Source organism: Physeter macrocephalus, chromosome 13 (genome assembly GCF_002837175.3).
Source record: "Physeter macrocephalus isolate SW-GA chromosome 13, ASM283717v5, whole genome shotgun sequence".
NCBI lineage: Eukaryota > Metazoa > Chordata > Mammalia > Artiodactyla > Physeteridae > Physeter > Physeter macrocephalus.
The window spans coordinates 18,959,179-18,981,004 of NC_041226.1; the positions used below are offsets into that span (position 1 = coordinate 18,959,179).

The window sequence follows — 21,826 nt, forward strand, 5'->3', positions numbered from 1 at the left end:
GGGTTTGTTTTTGTAGGTCCTTTTCTTCTTTTGTATTTCCCACTTAGAGAAGTTCCTTTAGCATTTGCTGTAGAGCTGGTTTGGTGGTGCTGAATTCTCTTAGCTTTTGCTTGTCTGTAAAGCTTTTGATTTCTCCATCGAATCTGAATGAGATCCTTGCCGAGTAGAGTAATCTTGGCTGTAGGTTCTTCCCTTTCATCACTTTATCATGCCATTCCCTTCTGGCTTGTAGAGTTTCTGCTGAGAAATCAGCTGTTAACCTTATGGGAGTTCCCTTGTATGTTATTTGTCGTTTTTCCCTTGCTGCTTTCAGTAATTTTTCTTTGTGTTTAATTTTTGCCATTGATTCCTTCCAGTGTATTTTTCATTTCAGTTATTGTATTGTTCATCTCTGTTTGTTTGTTCTTTAATTCTTCTAGATCTTTGTTAAACATTTCTTGCATCCTCTCAATCTTTGCCTCCATTCTTTTTCCCAGGTCCTGGATCATCTTCACTGTCATTATTCTGTATTCTTTTTCTGGAAGATTGCCTATCTCCACTTCATTTAGTTGTTTTTCTGGGTTTTTATCTTGTTCCTTCATCTGATACATAGCCCTCTGCCTTTTCATCTTGTCTATCTTTCTGTGAATGTGGTTTTTGTTCTACAGGATTGTTCTTCTTGCTTCTGCCCACAAAGACTTATATTTCCTGATTTTTCAGAGTCGTCAAATCATTGTTATTATCAAGAAAATTTTACTTATTATACTAAACTTCTACTTACCTTGAATCGAATCGAAACAGAAAGATAACATGGCTAATATTTTAACATAATATTGTACAGTTAATAATAATTAATGTTCCAAATTATGTGCCTGAGGAATTGCAAGATCTCCCAAAGATTGTATTACATTAAGAATATCTGTGTTAATATGCAAGTAATAAAGCTCTGTAGATTACTAATTCATTTATGGTAACTGTGATGACTCTTAATTAGATTATTCAAATAACCAGAATATTTCCACTCTCTGACCAATCTGAGCTAATGTGGCTTTACTCTAATAACAATGTACATATCCTCATAATTTGGCCCTAGATCCATCTGTATTAATTATATGTATTTTTCCTTTCTAACTGCCCAAGAGGCTTTTGTTTTGGTATAGAGGAGCACTGACATCTACTTTCTCATGTAAATTTAATTTATAAATTCAGTTTGTACATGATTATTTGTATTAAACTGCAGAGCCCATAGGACTAGTCATTAATCAGCAGTTTCCATGACACCTAGCAAAGAGTAGATACACAAACGTCTGTGAACAAATTGAATGGCAAAAATGTAACCTGCAAAAAGAATATGCTCCATCTCCAACCACAGCAATTTCCAACACGTGATCATTATAATTCACTATGTTTCTTTTCTTCTTAGCAGCAAAGTCAACCTCAATAAAGGACTTGTAAATACTTACTCTCTCTGCTTTCAGGCTCCTTTTGCTCAAGAACACAAGTTCCTGATGGATTCAGTTGCCACTGTAAAAGGACACAAACATTTTATTTATATGTTTAAGAAATAGCATTTCAGCATTGTGCTTTCAAATATCAAAACAGCTTAAAACAATATAAGAAAAAAGAGTTAGTGTGTCGTACCAGCCAAGCCCTAATAACAACTCTGAATGACCCTGAATGATATGACTTCTGGAATGAGAATCAATATTCTTAGAGAAGGAAGTGTAAAAATCCTCCTTTACCTTTGTTTTACAGGTAAGGAAGTGGAAGACCAGAGAAGCGTAGTGACTTGCCCAAGGTTACATACTGACTAAAGACAGCAGTAGCACCAGAACCTGGGTCTGCCCATGCCCAATACTATAGAATTTCCACCACTTCATATTCTAGCTCCAGGTCCTACAGAATCTTATAATAGCTAGAGAAGGCCTAGATAGAAAGAATGAAAATAGGACAAAGACTATCTTGCCTTTTAATATAGTAATATAATATATACTATTATTTTTATCGTAGCATACTATTTATTGTATCATATCATACCATATCACATCTCCTCTGATTATAGTTTTCCATCTCAATCATTCAGAAAGAAATAAAGAAGTATGAAGATTCTCAGGTATTACAGTGGAGACTGGAGCAGCAGATAAGAAAAACTGAGTGTAATCAATGTCTCAAAGCATACCCTTCCTTTCTTATTTGCCTAGAAATCCCCATCATCAGAATCACTAATGACTTAACCAAAAAAGCCCCACTAGGGCACTCTCTCCAGAAAGACACAATTAAGTAGATAGTTCCTGGGAGCCTCCTCTAGAAGCATCAATTAGTTCATCAGATGAACTAATTAATATCATGGACCTTGAGGGAGAAAGAGATATAAGACAGACATTTTACCACATATAAAAAAGTCCTTGGAAAGGGAAGACATCTAGAACTGGTTGGTCACCTATAGAAATGGGATGGTTAGGATTAGCAGCAGGAAAAAGGAGGATTTCCAAGCAATGGGAAGATATATGTGAAATTAAAAAAAAAAAAAAGGCATGTTCAAAACATGTCAAACCACTAAAATGTATTACTTTGGGCAAAATAAAAACTAATAACCTTGAATTTACATTTAAGGATCATCATAAAAAGATTATGTCTAACTGTGAAAACTTAGAAGCAATCTAGGTGTCCAACAAAAAGGGAATGGTTAAATAAGTTATGTCCATAGGTTGCAATACTGTGTAATCATTAAAAATTATTTCTGAAGAATTTTCAATGACACAGAAAATACAGCAACATGTTAACAGTGGTATCTATGAGCTGTGAGATGATATCTGTTCTTTTTTAATTTTCCTCTATATATCTGTTCTTTTTTCTATTTCCTCTATAATGAGCATACTTTACTTTCACAATTTAAAAAAAAGTAATATAACCTAATAAAGAAAAAGTCACATGTATTAAACAGAAAAAAAATAGTTTCTCAGTAAATGGACTTGTGTTTACACAGGTAAAATATATTCTTGGAAATACTGTTGCCCAGCCCTAGCCTAGTCTGCAACAACCCCACAGAACAGAACCTCTTATCTCAAGGCATATGGTAACACCTCAAAGAGAAAAGAAAAAAATTTTCAAACAAAATTAATTTCAATTGGTTTAATATTTCAAAAAATGAAATTTACTGGTACTCATACTACTTTTGACAGTCTAAAAGCAATATAATCATTATAAAAATTCCAATTTGGAACAAATACTAGTTTGTGTTAGTTACTGGTATTTACAAAACTAGGCACTTAGCTAACCAAGTAGTTTAAATCATTGACATAATATTGCAAGCCAGGCCTGATGAGGGAAAGGATGAGAGGGTGGAGAGCTAATCTTCACTGGAAAGAGTACAGAGAGACCAGGTGTACCTGAATGAGGGCACTCCTGGGTGGGTCTTGGCCCAACAGGTATTTCTGAATCCCATCTCTGCCCGAGGGGCCTTCACTCCCTTTGTCTTCCTGTCTCTTCCTGCTTCTCTTGCCCTGTCTTACATTCTTCTGATCTCTTCATTCTCTTTACGGTGGAAAAGCTACTAAAATCCATCAGTAAGCAAGATATTTCAGAATTCGCTTAACCCAGCACTCACAGCCCTGAAGAGCTAGGTCACTTACACTTTATAAAGATAATTATTTCTTCCCAATCTTCAGGAGGAATGAAGGAACAGAAAACAAAAATACAGAACTGGTGATTTCCCTTTTGATTAGATGGATACAAACATGTTTAGTTTTACAAAAGAGGCATCTGTCCCATCTCTCCCTTCTTTCAGTGCCCCCCTTTTCTTTTTAAAATCATGTCTTTTAAATAAGACAACTGGAAATAAAAAACAAAAATATATGACAAAAATAAAAAGGATAAAAATTTATGATTCTTCATACACACATAAACTAGGAAACTAAACAGTGTGTTGTTACATTAATTTTAAAATAAATTTTTAAATACATATATGGTTTAGTAAGTATTTTGTAGGTGCCTTATATGTTCCAGGCACTTGGATTCAAACAGAAAAGTAAAGTTGAAATTTATCAACAGTTCTATTATATGCCTTTTGTACCCACTGCAAACTACCGTATATAAATGTTATATTAAATGCCAGAATTATGGGACTTCCCTGGTGGCGCAGTGGATAAGACTCCATGCTCCCAATGCAGGGGGCCAGGTTCGATCCCTGGTCAGGGAAATAGATCCCGCATGCATGCCACAACTAAGAGTTCACATGCCACAACTAAGGAGCTGGCGAGCTGCAACTAAGGAGCCCATGTGCTGCAACTAAGGAACCAGCGAGCTACAACTAAGACCCGGTGCAACCAAATAAATAAATAAATAAATATTTTTTTTTAAAAAAAGCCAGAATTATCGAAGCAACATATGATTCTGGACAGGATCCTTTTGCTATATAGAACTTTATTGGGACAACTGGTAAACCCTGATTGGACTCTGTGGATTAAATCGTAGCAACATATCAATGATAATTTCCTGAGTTTTGTGGTTGTATTGTTATGCAGGATAATATACTGTTTGAGGAAATATACAAGAAAGTATCTGAGAGTGATCTGGCATCATAGCAACAACTTAACTCTCAAATGTTCTGGAAAAAAAAATTATTTGTAGTATTTTTGTAATTCCTGTATGCTTGAGATTATTTCTAAAAAGTTTTTTATAAACCATTCTTTGTAGTATTTTTGTAACTTTTCTATATGCTTGAGATTATTTCTAAAAACAAAAAGTTTGGGCTTCCCTGGTGGCGCGGTGGTTGAGAGTCCGCCTGCCGATGCAGGGGATACGGGTTCGTGCCCCGGTCCGGGAAGATCCCACATGCCGCGGAGCGGCTGGGCCCGTGAGCCATGGCCACTGAGCCTGTGCGTCCGGAGCCTGTGCTCCGCAACGGGAGAGGCCACAACAGTGAGAGGCCCGTGTACCACCAAAAAAAAAAAACCAAAAAGTTTTTTAGAAACCAAAGTAGTAAAAAAGCACAAAGAATTAAAGTTCTGAGTTTTCCACAAACCACCTCAGCACTTTTTTGGAAATGTCAAATATTAAATTTTATTTATTTATTTATTTTTGGCTGTGTTGGATCTTCGTTTCTGTGCGTGGGCATTCTCTAGTTGCGGCGAGCGGGGGCCACTCTTCATCGTGGTGCGCGGGCCTCTCACTGTCGTGGCCTCTCTTGTTGCGGAGCACACGTTCCAGACGCGCAGGCTCAGTAGTTGTGGCTCACGGGCCTAGCTGCTCCGCAGCATGTGGGATCCTCCCAGACCAGGGCTCGAACCCGTGTCCCCTGCATTAGGCAGGCAGATTCTCAACCACTGCGCCACCAGGGAAGCCCCCGGAAATATCAAATATTAAATTCTTCTAATTTTTTCCTGATTTTTCTCGAGAGAAATGCACGTGTGTGTGTGTGTGTGTGTGTGTGTGTGTGTCCCCTTCTTTTGGGTAATCTTAAACTACTTTCACCTCTGTTTACCACTTCAATCCAGAAAGAAGGGTAAGGGAAGAGGTGGGTCAAGGATTTTCTTTTGTTAGCCACCAGATGGCACCAAAGGACTAACTAATTCAAGATCTGTAAGGTCAATGCACAACTCTCGATAGAGATCTATATTCATAAAGCAGATCCTAAGCTGAACATTTGTAGTTAAGCAAGTGCTTGCACATAAAAATAAACTCAATGATAACTCTTTAAAAGGGTAAGAATCACTAATTTAAAATATGCAGCAGAGTACCTAACAATATAATAAAAAGTATATTTGAAAAAATGTGTATCTACTTACTGTAAATTTGCTAACACCTTCAAGTTCCCCAAATCTCATGTAAGAGATGTCTGCCTTCTTTTTTCCAACATCTACATCCCCTGCATAGATTTGTTTTATGCCCGCACCTTTAATTAAAGGTACACATTCATCACACGGGCACTTTGTCACAAAAATCATACTTCTTTCTTCTGGTTTTATCTCTTGACATCTACAAAAAATACATATAAAATATTAGGAAGATAGTTTCTAAAAGGGTAAGTTATGTTTTAGAAAAATCTTTAAACATAAAATGGAGCTGCTTTAGGAACAGCTTTACAACATTATACACAATAATGATCAAGCCTTATTCTTGCTGAATTAGTCAATGGCAAGATTTTCAGTATTACATTACAAAGGAAATGAAAACAGAGAGAGAGAAAGAGAGAGAGAAAACAATGCTTTCTAAGTAAGAAACTCTTTATAATGCCAGAATTAGGGGCTAGAACTAACACCCTCCCTAAGAATGTACCATGTGTGATTAGACATTAAGTCATCATGGTAGCCAAAAGGTCTACCTCTTATCTGGTAACTAACAGATATTTAATAAATGCTCACTAAATTGATAAATTAATATTAGAGTTCTGTTTTGAGTTATAGTTCCCTTACTCCCTTCCCTAACACAGGATAATTTTATTTAACAAGCATTTGGATTTGACAAAATGAAGCAAGTAATCTGTAATGAAGAGCACAAGGAAAAAAAAAACAGAGGAGTTTGGTGAAATTTTACATGCCAGGGGTAGTTTAGGACTAAGGAATGCTTCATCTGAGGATACAGGAGTTGTACTTCTGGGTTCTATGGTTTACACTGCTCTCAGTCTTACACTCCCCACCACCAGCCTTCTGCATCCATGTCCTTAGTTCACATTCTCATTCTGTTCCCCTGTACTAGGGCAGCAGAATTATATGCATCTAGTCTGTTCAAACAATATGCCTGCAACCTAAGTAATCAGTGTGGCTCTGTCAATGTCGTTCAATTTCTCCACTACCTACCAAATGAAGTCTAAACTCAAAGTCCTCTCTTGTCAGTCCCAACCGATCCCATGTGCTCCATGGTGCAGCCTAAGTGGAACATCTGTGTTCCTAAACACACAAGCATTTTCCTACTTCTAGCCCACTGCTATGCCTGAAGCAAGAATGGTTTCCCTTCAAGTAAGCATCTCCAATGGCCATAATCCTACCAAACCTTTAAAGCACAGCTCAAATGCCAGTTTCTCCATAAAGCCTTTCCCTCTCACTCCCCCTCCATCTGTAGCAACCCCTGAATTTCCACCCACTTTGTGTTGGCCTTTCCCACACAACTGACCATGTTAGGTTGAATACAGTCTTATATCCCATACTGTGTTATAAGCTCCTCAAGGACAGAAACCATGACTTAACGCAGATTTAAATCCCCTAAGATCACCCACTTAATGGTAAATGCTAAGAAATGTTTGTGGAAATGATCTAAATTAACATTAGAAGGAGGTAATGCCAGTTATAATCTCTAACAAAAACTATGTTAAAGCAATTTGGTTCATAATAAAATCTATATATTCATAAATATAAATATATGTGCTCTACATTTAGAAAACAAAGTTGATCATATCATGCAGAAATATGCAAAACCCTAAGGACAAACTTCAAGCAGTTTTATACCGGAGAGAGAAGGAAGAAAGGAAAAAAAGACTTGCTCAATAAATTTGAAGGCCTGCAGGATCCCTGACAATGGCCTCAGGTCAGGTGGCAAAGACCAAGTATGACCAAAGTTATACTTCTGAAAAGAATATTTCTTGGAATTTTTAAAAAGGCAATAAATTACAGCTAAAAGAAAACTAATTTTAACTAACCCTTGCTACATTTTATAGAAAATACATGCAAACAAATTTCATACCTAAACGTCAAGGCATTCTGTTCTGCGTGTACAATGTATCTGAATTTCCTTATTTCTCTGTCTTTCTGTTTGTCATCCATGTGCGGGAAGTCAGCATACTCAGATCCAACAGGAAAAGCATTATAACCACATCCTATGAAGTACATTGCTCCTGTTCCATCACAACTTCTCTATGAAAAGTAAGCAAACCAACAAAGCTGTTTTCAACATTCTGAACAGGCATCTTACATTGTATCTTTAAAGCCTAGTATCATACTTCTTATAATGAATTCACTTTTCCATGATAAACTGAGCCATCAGAAAAATACAATATTAGATTTTCCTTCCACAGTGTGGTCTTGTCAAAGTTAAATTTCAAGCAGCCTGATCATCTCTAGTATATAATCTCAAGGCAGTCCTTTGTTTTAGCTGTTAATTAAACACTAGCTTAATTCACAAACTGTTTCACTTGATTCAGACACCTCTCCCTGAATAGGTTATAAGATCCTAGAGAACAGAAACCATGTTTTATACCTCCTTTCTACCCCTTAAAGTAGACCTATTACAGGGTTCCATACACAGCAGGTACTCAATAAATTATTGTTAATTTCTATATGCTCTGTGTTGTGCTACTGGTTAGCAAGTCAGAAATCCTAAAAATATTTTGAACAGACAATTTCTGTTTTGGGCTAAAAATGTGCTAGTGTATATAGTTGGAAAATAATGCACTTTCCTTTAATTTTCATGTTTACTGAGCCTCTACTGTGTTTGTGTGTGTGTGTGTGTGTGTATGTAATAGAACTTCCTACTTAAGTGGCTTTTTTATTTCTCCTGGTCAGTGGCATATTAGTGTTAATATGAATGTTTTATCAACTATAAAAGTAAAATATTTTATAAATCAGAACTGTTTATAATAGTTTGGAATATGCTATAAACCTCACTAAATTTCAAGATATTATACATAGTTACCCATGTGATAGTTTCAACAGACTCAGTACTATAGCAGCTTGATAAAAATCATTGTTATGATGAGCCGACAGAAGCTTACAAATAAAATATTATCTCATTAATAATAAATTATCCTTGAGCATTCACTAAAGGTTAAACATCATGCTCACTTTTATATGTGTTATTTAATTAATCCTCACAACATCCTAGACAGTAGTACTATTACTATTCCCATTGTATAGATAAGGAAACTGAGGCCAAGAGAGATTAAATAACTTGTCCAAAGTCACAAAGCTGGTAAGCAATATAGCCAGAACTCAAGGATGGGTTGCTTGACTCCAAACCCATGTCCTTTCACTTTACCATGCTGCCTACACTCTAGATAATATAACTGGAAACCTAAATTCTCCATGAAGTAGTTCAGAATCAGGTGTTAAACCAAAAGGCTGCTGAGCATTTATATAAATCCAAGGGAGAGTTCCAACAATAGGCCAGGCCCTGTGCTAGGTTCTGGGAATACACTGGTAAATGTGACAGAGAATCCCAGCCCTCATGAACCTTCTGATCTGGAGACGATAAGAAACTGGACATGTAAATTTAACTGTGATGAGCATCACCACTGCGTTGTACAGAATACTATGGGAGTTTCTGGCAGAGGAACCTATTCTAATAGGTGCTAACAATTTGAGAAGAAATAAGAGTCAAGAGATAGTCTGAAGGTGGAATTCACAGCATCTAGTGATTGATTGTTTGAGTGGAATGGGGAATGGGATGGTGACCACTAGTGAAGCAATAGGTTAGCCGGGAAGACACTGAATGTACTGGCTAGGTTGAACTTGAGGGGCTCATGACATATCCAGGCAAATAGTCAAATTACTTGCTATAAAGTCTGTTGAAGGACACTTAGGCCCCCCTACTCATCTTTTAGTCGTCCTCATAGTTACGAAGTTATCTCTTGGTTCCATGCCCTCCCAACCCATCCACATAATTCCAAGTCCTCCTCATCTCTTTTTATTAATCTCCCTATTTCCTGTCTAGCCCCACTTCATTTTTTACATGCAAATCTAATCAAATCATTTTCCCACTGAAAATATTCTTGGATTGCTCTGTCCAATATAGTAGCCAGTAGCCCCATGCGGTCAGTGCAAACTGAGAGGTACTATAAGTATAAAATACATACAGGATTGTGAAGACTCAATACTCCCCCCAAATGCAAAATATTTTATTAAAAACATTAACCAATATTTTTATATTGGTTACAGGTTGAAATGATAATATTTCTGGACAGATGATTAAGTAAAAAAAATATATATATATTTTTTGGCTGTGCCGCGTGGCACCTGGGAACTTAGTTCCCCAACCAGGGATTGAACCCGTGCCGCGTGCAGTGGATGCACGGAGTGGTCACCACTGGACCGCCAGGGAAGTCCCAAGTAAAATATATTCTTAAAATTAATTCACCTGTTTCTTTTTATTTTTTTAATGTGGCTCCTAAAAAAATTTAAATCACGTATGTGGCTTGCCTTTTATTTCTGTCAGTTAGCACTGTGCTAGCGTATCCCACTGTCTGATGCATAAAGTCTAAACTCTGTGTGGTATACAGAGTTCTTCATGGTGCAGCCCAATTTTTTGCTACTCTGCTAGACACAGGACCCTGGGCTTCAACATGCCAAATCACTTGCATTTCCCCACATTCTCACGCCCTACCTCTGCATGTCACCCTTCTAGTCCAACTAACTTGCTCTGCCTGATGAACTCCTACTCATTCTTCAAGACTAATAGCACCTGACCTCCCCTAAGAGTATTTTACTCATTTCTCCAAGCGGAGTAAAGGTGCCTCCTCTGTGCTCTCACGGTATCAGGTTATAAATACAGTTATATACCAGTCTCTCTTTCACCTCTGTCTCCATCACTAGACTATATAAGGCTATGAAGGGTGGACTATGTGATCCTTAACTCCCCATTGTTCACTGTGGCACAGAGCCTACCCTGTGGAAGGTGTTTAATAAATGTTCGCTAAATGAATAAATCTATATAATAAACTGTTGAGAGAATACGCAAATGTTTATAAAACTTAATAAATACACCAATAAGAAATATTAATCCCCAGGGGTCAACAAAATGTCATGTACTTAAGATCGAAATATATTTAAACAAAATCAAGTTTAAATGTTTATAAAGAATTATTTTCATACTTACAGATTTTCCTTCTGCCCAGATGACTGCTCCAACTCCTGTTTTATGATCCTCTGAAAGATACATGGCATGTAACTCAGTAAAAATCAATGATTTGTTAGTTTCAGAAATACATTTTTTCTAAAAATAATAAACATGTATTTATTGAAATATACTTCATAAATGTAGCAGCAATCCTTGACAACCTAATTATGGAAAAAGTATGAAAATAAATATTGTCAAGCATAGAATATATGGGAGCTAGGTACGAACTAACTATAGACAGTGTCACTACTAACCCAATCTCACATGATCTATATGCAGAGATAACACAATGGCAGTGCCCGCACTCAGGTGACTTCAAAGCTGTAACCAGAACTGAGTGTAACTTTATTGAATTTCTACCAACAAGTCAGTTTTTAAATGACTATTTCTAATAGACGATGAAATCAATTAAGAAAGAAGTTTCTGAACTAATGGATTTAGTGTAATAACCATTCACAACAATCAAATCTGTCTTTTCCTAGCATTTTTTGCACTCTAATCATGGAAAATACATTTCATGAAACTTCTTGCTATGAAAAAATTTCAAACTCATAATACAAACATAAATCTTTATGGGCTTTCATATATATATATACACACACACACATATATTTTTTTTTTGCTGGAAGGTACATGAAAGGAATTTTGATTTAAATAAAATGATGTCCTTTCCCTGACCTTCACAGTTTACCTTGAGGGGAAAAGAATGCCAAGTTAGTGACATGATGCGCATTTCTAAATCAAGTGCCAGAAGTCACAAATATAAGATTACAATTTCCCTGCAGAACCAACCTATTTACTTTGCAACAAGAAAGGCTGTATTTCTTAAAACTATTAACCTTAAACAGAAAATACAAAACCAAAATAGAAGTTCTAAATATTAAGAACTGACTTTTTCTTTCTACTACTACTAAGGGTGAGTTTAAAATTTCTAAGACAATTATACACAAATTATAAAAACCATAGTATTTATCAAAATCTTAATAAGAGACCAATATAGTTAAGTAGGTACATTTACACAGAGAAAGTGAAAATTATCTGTGAACTTGCTCTCAGGCATTTTCATATTGATGAGGATTAAACGAAAAACTGTGGCTTCACCCCACAATTTCCTAAAAGTTAATCCTTCCAATAATAACATATTTAAATACTTTTCTAGTAAAAGTACAAAAAAACATTATTCTACCTATGCATGAAAAACTAGGATGCCTGATAAAGTTAATTTTTTTTTTTTTGCGGTACACGGGCCTCTCACTGTGGTGGCCCCTTCCGTTACGGAGCACAGGCTCCGGACGCGCAGGCTCAGCGGCCATGGCTCACGGGCTTAGTCGCTCCGCGGCATGTGGGATCTTCCCGGACCGGGGCACGAACCCGTGTCCCCTGCATTGGCAGGCGGACTCTCAACCACTGTGCCACCAGGGAAGCCCAAGTTAACTTTTTAAGAAAGTTATGATACTATAATGAAATTCCCCATCTTCAGGTCAAGCAAGCTTGGGTTTTCAAAATTATACCACAAAGCATTTTTATAATTTATTTTAAGCACTTGGTATCCATTATCTCATTTTTATCCTAAAGGTAGACAAAATTTCCTTTTCTAGATGAGAAAACAGGCAAAGAAATTAAGTGACTAAAATTTAGCCCTCCACACCCAACCGGCTTGCCTCCCTCCAATGTGAAGAATTTTGTAACAAAGGTTCCCCTTTACTGAATACCTGAGTGCCTATACTCACGAAGCTTATGGTCCGATGGAGAAGGAAGATGGTAACAAGGAAACATCTAAGAACCTAGATGCTGTGCTGGGCTATGAAGGAAAGGAGCAGGATGCTGAGGAACAGTGTATGGGAGAAACATACTTTATAGAGTGGAGACTGTCAGGAAAGGAATTTTGGGGTAAACAGAGTTTTGTTCCTTCCAAGATTGTCAGAATATAACATGAAGGGAAAAGAATATAATTATGGCTTTATGCTCCTTTCTAAGGTAAGTAGAAGTTAAAAACCTAAGATTATATTTCGTTTATATTATAAATGAAAACCTTTAAGTAAAATTGTACTTAATACATGCATAAATCTGAAACAGAAAATGAAAAACTCAAATAGAAACTCTTCATATCAAGAGTCTACTTTTCCTACCATTGACACTAAGTATTTTTCATATTATTATTTTTTAGTCCCGGAGCCACTTTTTCTGTTTCAGTCTAGGGACAGCCTAAATCTTGTCAGGAGGAAAAAAAATGTGATTTTTTAAACTAAGCTCAGGGACTTCCTTGGTGGCACAGTGGTTAAGAATCTACCTGCCAATGCAGGGCATAGGGGTTCGAGCCCTGGTCTGGGAAGATCCCACATGGCGCAGAGCAACTAAACCTGTGCGCCACAACTACTGAGCCCACATGCCACAACTACTGCAGCCCGCGCACCTAGAGCCCGTGCTCCGCAACAAGAGAAGCCACCGCCATGAGCAGCCCGCGCACCGCAAGGAAGAGTATAACCCCACTCACCGCAACTAGAGAAAGCCTGCGCGCAGCAACAAAGACCCAACGCAGCCAAAAATAAATAAAGCTCTACTGCTTAGCTAAGGTTAGTTTCACCAGAAAATATTCTTTACTACATGTCTTTTGAAATCAGAATAAAATTTCATCCATATACGATGAGTAGATTTCACCCAGCCCCCAAGGTTGGATGACAGATGAGGTAATTTCTCCAAAATATTTTCACATCAGTAATTTTTATGTAAAGTTTCTCAAAAAACTTTCATGTCTGTAAATTGCTCCCTAGGATCTGGTCATTCACAGGATTTTCTCTGTATACCCTTGAAGGAAAGGTCAACTTAAAATCCCTGAGCCAAATTCCTGAGACTCTTTGGTCACTGAAAGTCAGAGGACTCTTTATCCTACGGTTCTGGAACACAGGCATGGTTATTTTAGCTCCCAATACTGTGGTCATGTCAGGGTTTGTCCAAGTGTGGTTCACAAACCAACTGCATCAGAATGATTGGATGCTTGTTACAAAGGCAGACTCCTGGCTCCCATGGAAATTCTATGAATCAACCCCTCCAAGGGAGGCGGCAGACTCAGGAATCTGTACTTCTCATGAGCATCACCTCTGATCGTAGGCAACTAAAAGTTGAGAACCGCTGAGTTATGATTTGAAACAGTTAACTTTCTTGGCTACTCCAACCTACTTTCATCATCAGCGTTGTGGTTCAGAAGGAAGGCATAATTCGTCAGCTTTGGAAAACGCCTAGTCTAATGGGAAACAGGACATAAAAAGAAATCAAAACTCACACTTAAACCAGGTAGGTAAGATGTGATGCCCTCCTATCTCTGTTTTTTCCCCTAGAGTCTAAACAAATTTTGTCACTTTTTTGCTACCCTCAAAGTAGCTTAGAAACATACTTTTAATGACACCTCTGTGGATCCTATTTACTCATCATTCAAAAATCAAGTATTAATTACCTACTTTCAATTAGTTTTAGAACTCTGTTAGAAGTTTTGGCATTCTTTTTAATCACATGTATATTTTTAAATGAAATAGTTTAACGGAATGATTTCTTCACCTATTAGAGTGAAATAAAGTTATGTGAGCTGAACAGCGTAAAATTTAAAGTTTGAGTTATTAGAAACACACTAAGTCAAGGGGATATCTACGTTGCTGGATTGTCCTCAATGTTAAGTGAGGTACATATATAAATCACCTAGCTCTGTGCCTGACACATAGTAGGTGCTCAATAAATTGTTATTTATTATCATCATCAATGAGGAGTATCAGTCCAGAGTTCCTTATCTGCAATCCCTTGTATCAAGTTTTTTAAAACAGCTTGACACACATACATATAGCACGTACATATTATTTTTCTAAAATCTGAAAAATTCTGAATTCCTTTTCATCTGGCTTCAAGAGCTTTGGGTAGGGGACTGTGGACCATTTATCTTTGTATATAAAAATATTTCTTTTGTGCTAAGGAAAAAACAATGATGAGGACATGGTCTCTCCCCTGGAAGAGCTCACAGTGGAAAGGAGCACATGACAAAGAGTCGCATTCTATTCAGGATTTGGGTTCCAGGCAAGAAAGTCATACACAGACAAAAAAATTAACCTTGAAAAACCTTTTAAACCGCCCGTCAAGCGCATAAGTACAAAACTCTGCACAGTAACAGCAGATAAATTTACAATACTATAACTATACTAGTAGAGTATCTAATAAGGAATATATATGCAAATTTATATCTATACATTACTGCATCTTTAAACAGTGGAGTCATACACGGTATTATTAGGTATTATGAGAGGAGCTCCTGAGATCAAGTAAAAAAACAGACTCACACCTCCCGTCTTACGCTCACTCTGGAATCTGCTGAATTCTAATTAGCAAATGAGAATTAGTGAAGTATAGCTGTTTCCATTTATGTTTCTGTCTTTCCAGAATGGTTGGGAGAAAAATTCTTTATAAAGCTGGAGTTGGCAGAGACTCACATATAGCCCACGATACAAGATAATTACATTAAGTCAGACCTTTACATAATACAGTTGTTTGGCATCATGTAGTTTGTATCCATAGTAGAATCAAATTCTTTAATGAGAATCAAGTGATTATTAACCCTGCTGAATGTTGGAATCCCTTACAGAAATTTAAAAATTCACAGGCCTAGGACATACCCTTAGGGACCAGGTTTAGTAGGTCTGGGTTAGAATTTGAGCATTCTTAACTTTTAATAAAAGTTTCTAGGGTGATTCTAACATGCTGCCATTTGAAAACCTCCATTTTACTGAAATTACTTCAACCTGTGGTCTTTGTTGAGCTTATACTGCAGACCAGTGGCATTTGTATGGACTTTTTCTGAAGATTTTCTCTTCTCCTTCTTTCTTGGGATAAGTTTAAAAATTCCTACCATAGCCTACTCACCAAATCTTACTCTACTGCTCCTCTTGCCTGCATTTTCTTTGCCTTATTTCAAAGTTGCATTTTAAAAAGTGATCATGATTCTACTTGGAAAAATGTTATGTCTGCTGAGATGTAAAAACACTGTTCTATAATTGGAAATACAGATACCACCTTTTATCATGAAAGAGAAAATTCCCAAGTAATATTTTCCTTTTTCACATACTTACTCAGGTACAACTTAATATAATAGAGTAAAAATGTCTGATTTCTCCACTTGCTGATTGAAGACATACCAGAAATTGGAAGAATATGACAAAATTCCTTTACTTTGATTCTATTCGTTATTTTGAATTCATATTTTTAGTTTAAAGATTTTTTAAGTTTTTACTAAATACTGAATACCTACAGAACATTGAAGAGTTAAGAAAAAAATGAATAATTCTGGTTCTCTCTCCCCTCTTTTTGTCCTATCTCTAGTGGAGGGCTCATTCAACTGTGAAATGATAAAAGCAAGAAGCAGAAAGGGCCTAATCAGACCCTGATTTATAAATGTAGCACCCAATATAGGCCACAAGAAATCCTAAAACTACTCTAAGAGTTGTCTACTCAAGGGTCTCACTAACTTCTCTTTATTTGTATGACCAACAAAACCTTAGTATCTAAGAGTCAATAAACGCTACCATAGATGAAATGAACACCACTTTACATCTGAGACAAATATGACCCAAGCAGCCCCGATTTATGAACTAAGTGTATAACTCACCAGTTCGATATGCCAATAACCTGGCCTGAATCATGCAGTGCCTTGCAATTTCTTGCGGCAAACTCTGATTGTGAATTTCATTAATCTGTTCGGTATTGCTACAATAAAATCCGTAGTGTTTAAAGTTGGGCACACTGGAAGCTACTGTGGCCAAAAGTAGGATAAGGTCTTTCATGTTTTGTCTTAGATTGCTAAAGTATGGATTTTCACACAGGTTCTCCAAACCTATAGTCATCAGTATCTGCTTATGCATTTCTTCTCTGGAAACCAAAAATATCATTTCATATTCTTTTATTCTTTCTTGTTTACATTCAGAATAAAAGTCAATGGTAGTGTCCGGCAATGTTTTTGAAATTTTTTGAATAAAGTCACATTTGTAAGAGGTCTCCTCTACAAACTGCACCATGTAACACACCAAAGGCTGAAGTAAGACACACACATGGGCCCGACTGTTTGACTTCAATCTTTCCACTGCTTTGGCATCTAACTTTGCATCTTCAGAACTAGAAGCCTCAGTAAGCAAGCTTATTTCTGGATCAGCAGGCCAATATGAAATTCGGTTAACTCCAGCTGAAATACAAAATAGGAAAGGTAGTTATCAGATGCATGCTGAAATTAAGGGTTTTCTTGATAAATCCACCATATCACTGCAGTAGGTCCAAAGGTCCCAATATAATAAAAGTCTATTACCAAGTCACCAGTAATATAGCCTAAGTGCTGGTGAACTCCGGCCACAGGCCAAATCCGTCCTGTTGCCTATTTTTATACAGCTTGCAGGTCAACAATGGATTTCGCAGTTTTAAATAGTTGGAAAATCAAAAGAAAACTGTTTTGTGACATGAAAATCATATAAAACCCAAATTACAGTGCCTATAAAGATTTGTGGAAACACAGACAAACCTAATCTTTGACATTGTCTCTGGCTGTTTCTGTACTACAGTGGAGTAGCTGAGTTGAGAGCTGAATAGCTGTATGGATACCCTACAGCTTGCAAAGCCTAAAATACTTACTATCTGGCCCTTTATAGGAAAAGTTTGCCGACAACAAAACCCATGGAAGTTATCTGTGGAATCACTACCTTTGCTAAGTGTGGTCCCAAAGCCCAGAGCTAGGACTATATACCAGAGTCCTCCAAGTAATCAAATGGCGGCTTTTAGAAATACCATAACATAACTGATACTGGCTAGAGTTTTGTACCTAAAATAAACAATTCATCCACACATCAAAAATGTACCTGAACTCTAAACTCTTCCTCTGGGAAGCTCTTCTAAGAAAATATTTGAAATAAAGACAAAAGAAAATTCATGCATGCATATGTTTAGCGCAGCATTGTTTAAAACAGTAAAAACATAGAAAAAATCTAAATGGCCAAAATAGAGGAATGGTTTAACACATTACAGTCTTCCTCATAATAAAATATGCAGTTATCCAAAACATCCACAAAGAATTTGTAATGTGAGGGCAGCAGGGAAGCGGGGGGAGAGAAAACAATATTAATTGTTTTTAAGTCCACAAAATTGAAGACAAAACAACAAACTAGAAGGAACATTTTTCAATCAATGTAACAGAGAAAAGGTTAGTAATCTTTGATCTACAGAGATTTTAATCCACTAAGAGCACATATGAATTGACAAGAATAAAGCCTCCAAGAGAGACAAAATATATGAACAATTTACAAAAGAGAAAACAAAACTGGATAACAAATATGAAAAAAGTTTTTAATTTGTGTTTGAGAATGAACGATGAGATGCCTTATACAGAACTAAGCACATAAATGTTCATCAATTAGTTACTATTTTACAACAAAGAAACACCTTTGCTAGTGTCTCATGTAACTTCCGCTAGGACAGGCATTTACACGTTTTTGATGATTGTGCCCAGAAGTGAACAGGCAGATGGCCCACACGTTTTCTGCATTCAAAGATATTGATGAACTAAAAAATTCTAGTTAAACAAACACACATTTCTATCTACTCCCTGCTACTACTGACCCTTACTGTGCCTTGGGCTGTAAAGTAATTTTGAAGGCCTCAAAGCTATCAGAATGTTTCCTCTGGCTGTTTCTTTTTCCCTCTGTTGGAGTTCTCATAATTCATTTCCTAACCAGCAGTAATGATCAATCTTTCATCTAAGCATTCTGGTTGCTTCTAGTAATCTTGATGCAAGAAGAGGGGATGACCAATGTTTAAACATATTTTCATGTACTCGTAGCAGAAGCTACAGCAAAGGTTCTCAAATTTTTTGGTCTCAGACTCTGTTACACTCTTAAAAATCGATGAGGACCCCAAAGAGTTTTTGTTTATGTGGACTATATCTACTGATATTTACTGCATTAGAAAATTTAAACAAAATTTTAAAATATTAATTCATTAAAAATAGCAATAAGAACCATCATAAATTAATATGAATAACATAGTTCAATAAAAATAACAATTTTCCAAAACAACAACAAAAACCAGTTGAGAAGAATGGCATTAAAGTTTATACAAATCTCTGTTATCTGGCTGAATAGAAGATAGTTGTTGGGTTCTCAAATCTGCTTCTGCTTTCAACCTCTTGCCTTAGCTTTTCATTGAAGTATATATAAAAAGTGTCTGGCCTCACATGATATGCAGTTAAAAAAGGAGTATTTTAACAGCCATTTCAAATAATTATGAATATTCTTCACACTACATAAAATTTTGAGAAGGGATAGTTTCTTAGAGGTGAGTTACAGTGTGGAATCTGAAATCACACAACAAACTTTTTGTGCTGTTATGTTAAAGTCCACTGGTCTATCTTACACTTAGAATGGCTCTTTCACTCATGCATGATTTTATAGCATCATGCACTGGTCATTTGGAAAACAGGAGTTCACTGATTTCACAATACTTAAAAAAAAAACTCATTCGTTAATATAACCACCAATCTCATCAGAAGAATCTTTAAGCAGTGGGAAACTGTAAGCTTATGATGATGGTAGACAAGAGTTTTTCAATTCTAATTTTCACTTGAAGGCTCAAATTTTATCAGTGGCAATAAATGCTGTCAGTTGTTTTCCTGGAAGTGATGGTTTCACTTCATTCATTTTTGAGAAAATGTCTGCCAAATAGCCAAGTCTAAGTAACTATGGTTTGTCAGTTCATGGTGTTCCATGAAAAAAATTGGATAATTCAGTTTGTGACTCAAACAATTGCATAAGCGGTTTTCCTTAAGGCAAACTTCATACTTAGGTTTATAGCAAAAGTGCTTTATGTCCACCTCCTATTTTCTCATACAGAATCTTAAAAAGATGCGTACTAAGGGTTGGGTTTAAGAAAATTGATTTTTTTTTTTTTTTTTTTTTTTTTTTTACTGTTTTTTTTTTTACTGTTTCATCAATGACATTCTTACATGAAACCCCACACCCTCCACCTTTTTTTTTTAAACTCCAAATAGGTGGCTATGTAAGAGTACAATGACTACTATTGCCTTGATTCATACAACTGCAACAGTAGTTTTACTCAACATTTTTTTAGTACTATTAGCATAAATGTAGTATTATTATGAAAATAGGTTTGACCTTGTGGACCATGAGGAGGTCACAGACCACACTTTAAGAACCACTATGCTTTAGAAATGTTTGCTTTGTAATTGAGGTAACAGTAATTATAACTGAAATAAGTTAGCTAGAGCATGGGGTTAAACCATGCCCCTTTCCAAGATAAGTAAATAACATATAAGCCTAATCAAACATAGCAATTTTATTTATATATGGCTCTAATACCAGCATAAAAGCATTTCCATTGCACGTCCTTCCTGATTTTTCACATTTCATTATCTCTCTTGCAAGGTCTGAACTCAAAGATACAAGCAATGGTGAATTACTTGTACTCCTCCATTTTTCTAATTCTTGGCTCTGAGGCTATTAAGAGTGCTTTAAGTGTAGTCAACTCAGAGCAAAACACGACTTTTATTCATTCTTCTCTCTTGACTCTAGAAGAGATCAGTCGACAAATGTCTGGTTCTTTCACATTCTTTCCTTTCTAGGTCAATGCTGCCACCTGAACCCTATTTTACACCTTATCTAATGCAACAGTCTACTAATCAAGCTCTCAACCTCTTTATCTTTCCATGTTCTAATTCAATAACAACAACAAATAATAATCTTAATCATGTTACATCCTGCTCAAAACTCTTCAATGGGAAAAGGAGAAAAAAATGCCACCACCACTATCACACTTACCTTCTCTATTCGTAATTGCAGGGGAAAGACTATAGAATCTAATAACGTATCATAGATACCTACCTACCAGCTTGAAATACTCGATGCAGGCCAGGAGACTCTAGCCACATGACCATTTCTTCTGGAAGTGCTTCCACTTGTAGCTTAAGGGAACTGCCCTGATCACCGATCTGATCCTTACTCTTAAGACTTTGATATAAACAAAAACAGCTCTTCCTCAAAGCAAATTTAGCAACTCTGTTCTATACAATAAAGCCCAAAGGCCAGACAGTTTTTCAAAGTTCTCCATTAAGGCCCCAACCTATCATTATAATCCTTCTGCCACTATTCTCTTCAAGAATAATTTTCCACTCCGAACACTGACCCCCAGAACCCTGCTTCTCACAACTTGATGAACCCGCATGCATTGTCCTCCTGACCAGGAATGTGTTCCTCCTCCTCTACATCTGACCCATGAAGGTCCAGCTCAAGCCCCAGCTATTTATAACATGCCAGCCTGCAGGGATCACTGTCTCTCCTCTGAGCTCATATATCATTTACAGCTGTTATTACTCATTTGGTATTACATGATGTATTAAATTGGTTTTTGCCCCCAAATAACAGCTTGAGGGAAAGGATTAGGAACTACATTAGCCTTTTTTTCCCCAGAAGCTCTCTGAACTGTGTCCTTTTGGGTTTTAAGGAAGCTTCATTACATAGGCATAATTGATTAGGTCACTGGCCATTGGTGTTTGAACTCAAACTATAGCCCGGCTCCCCTCCCCAGAGGTCTGGTGGGGGTGAGGCTGCAAGTTCCAACCCTCTAGTCACCTGGCTGGTTCCCCTGGCAACCAGGCCCCATCCATAGGGGATTCCCAAAAGTTACCTCATTAACATAAACTCAGTAATGGTGGAAAGGGACTTGTTATGAATAACAAAAGACACCTTTCTCATTCTTAACACTCAGGAAATTCAAAAGATTTTAGTTGCTCTGTGTCCAGAATGGAATGAAGACTAAGTATATAATTCATATTATAAACCACAATTATCACAGTGCCTATGTAAAAGATAATACTATTTTTTAAATAGGAAAGTGGTCTGAATACTTACCTGGGTGCAAAATAGAATCATAAGCACAAAGAGGATTAGTGAGTAGCCCAGAGTGGCAGAGATAGATAGCTATATGTTAATACTTTGTT

The 21,826-nt window shown here is 36.6% G+C and overlaps 1 protein-coding gene across 6 annotated transcripts in view; it reads right to left on the reverse strand.

The window, feature by feature from the left end:
• The window catches only part of CDADC1 (cytidine and dCMP deaminase domain containing 1), a 65,347-nt gene that overhangs the window by 31,819 nt on the left and 11,702 nt on the right, over nt 1–21,826 (reverse strand). For 5 of the 6 annotated variants that reach the window (XR_447599.4, XM_007105281.4, XM_007105280.4 and 2 more), the window contains exons 5-9: nt 16,445–17,014; nt 10,783–10,832; nt 7,657–7,826; nt 5,766–5,955; nt 1,443–1,503 (exon numbers count right to left, since the gene is read on the reverse strand). Coding sequence is in view for 5 of the 6 variants with exons in the window: in XM_007105281.4 (XP_007105343.2) it covers nt 1,443–1,503; nt 5,766–5,955; nt 7,657–7,826; nt 10,783–10,832; nt 16,445–17,014 (1,041 nt within the window). In the remaining variant the exon portion in view is untranslated. Of the gene's footprint in view, nt 1–1,442; nt 1,504–5,044; nt 5,276–5,765; nt 5,956–7,656; nt 7,827–10,782; nt 10,833–16,444; nt 17,015–21,826 lie in introns of those variants that run through there. The other variant, XM_055089664.1, reaches the window with a different exon arrangement.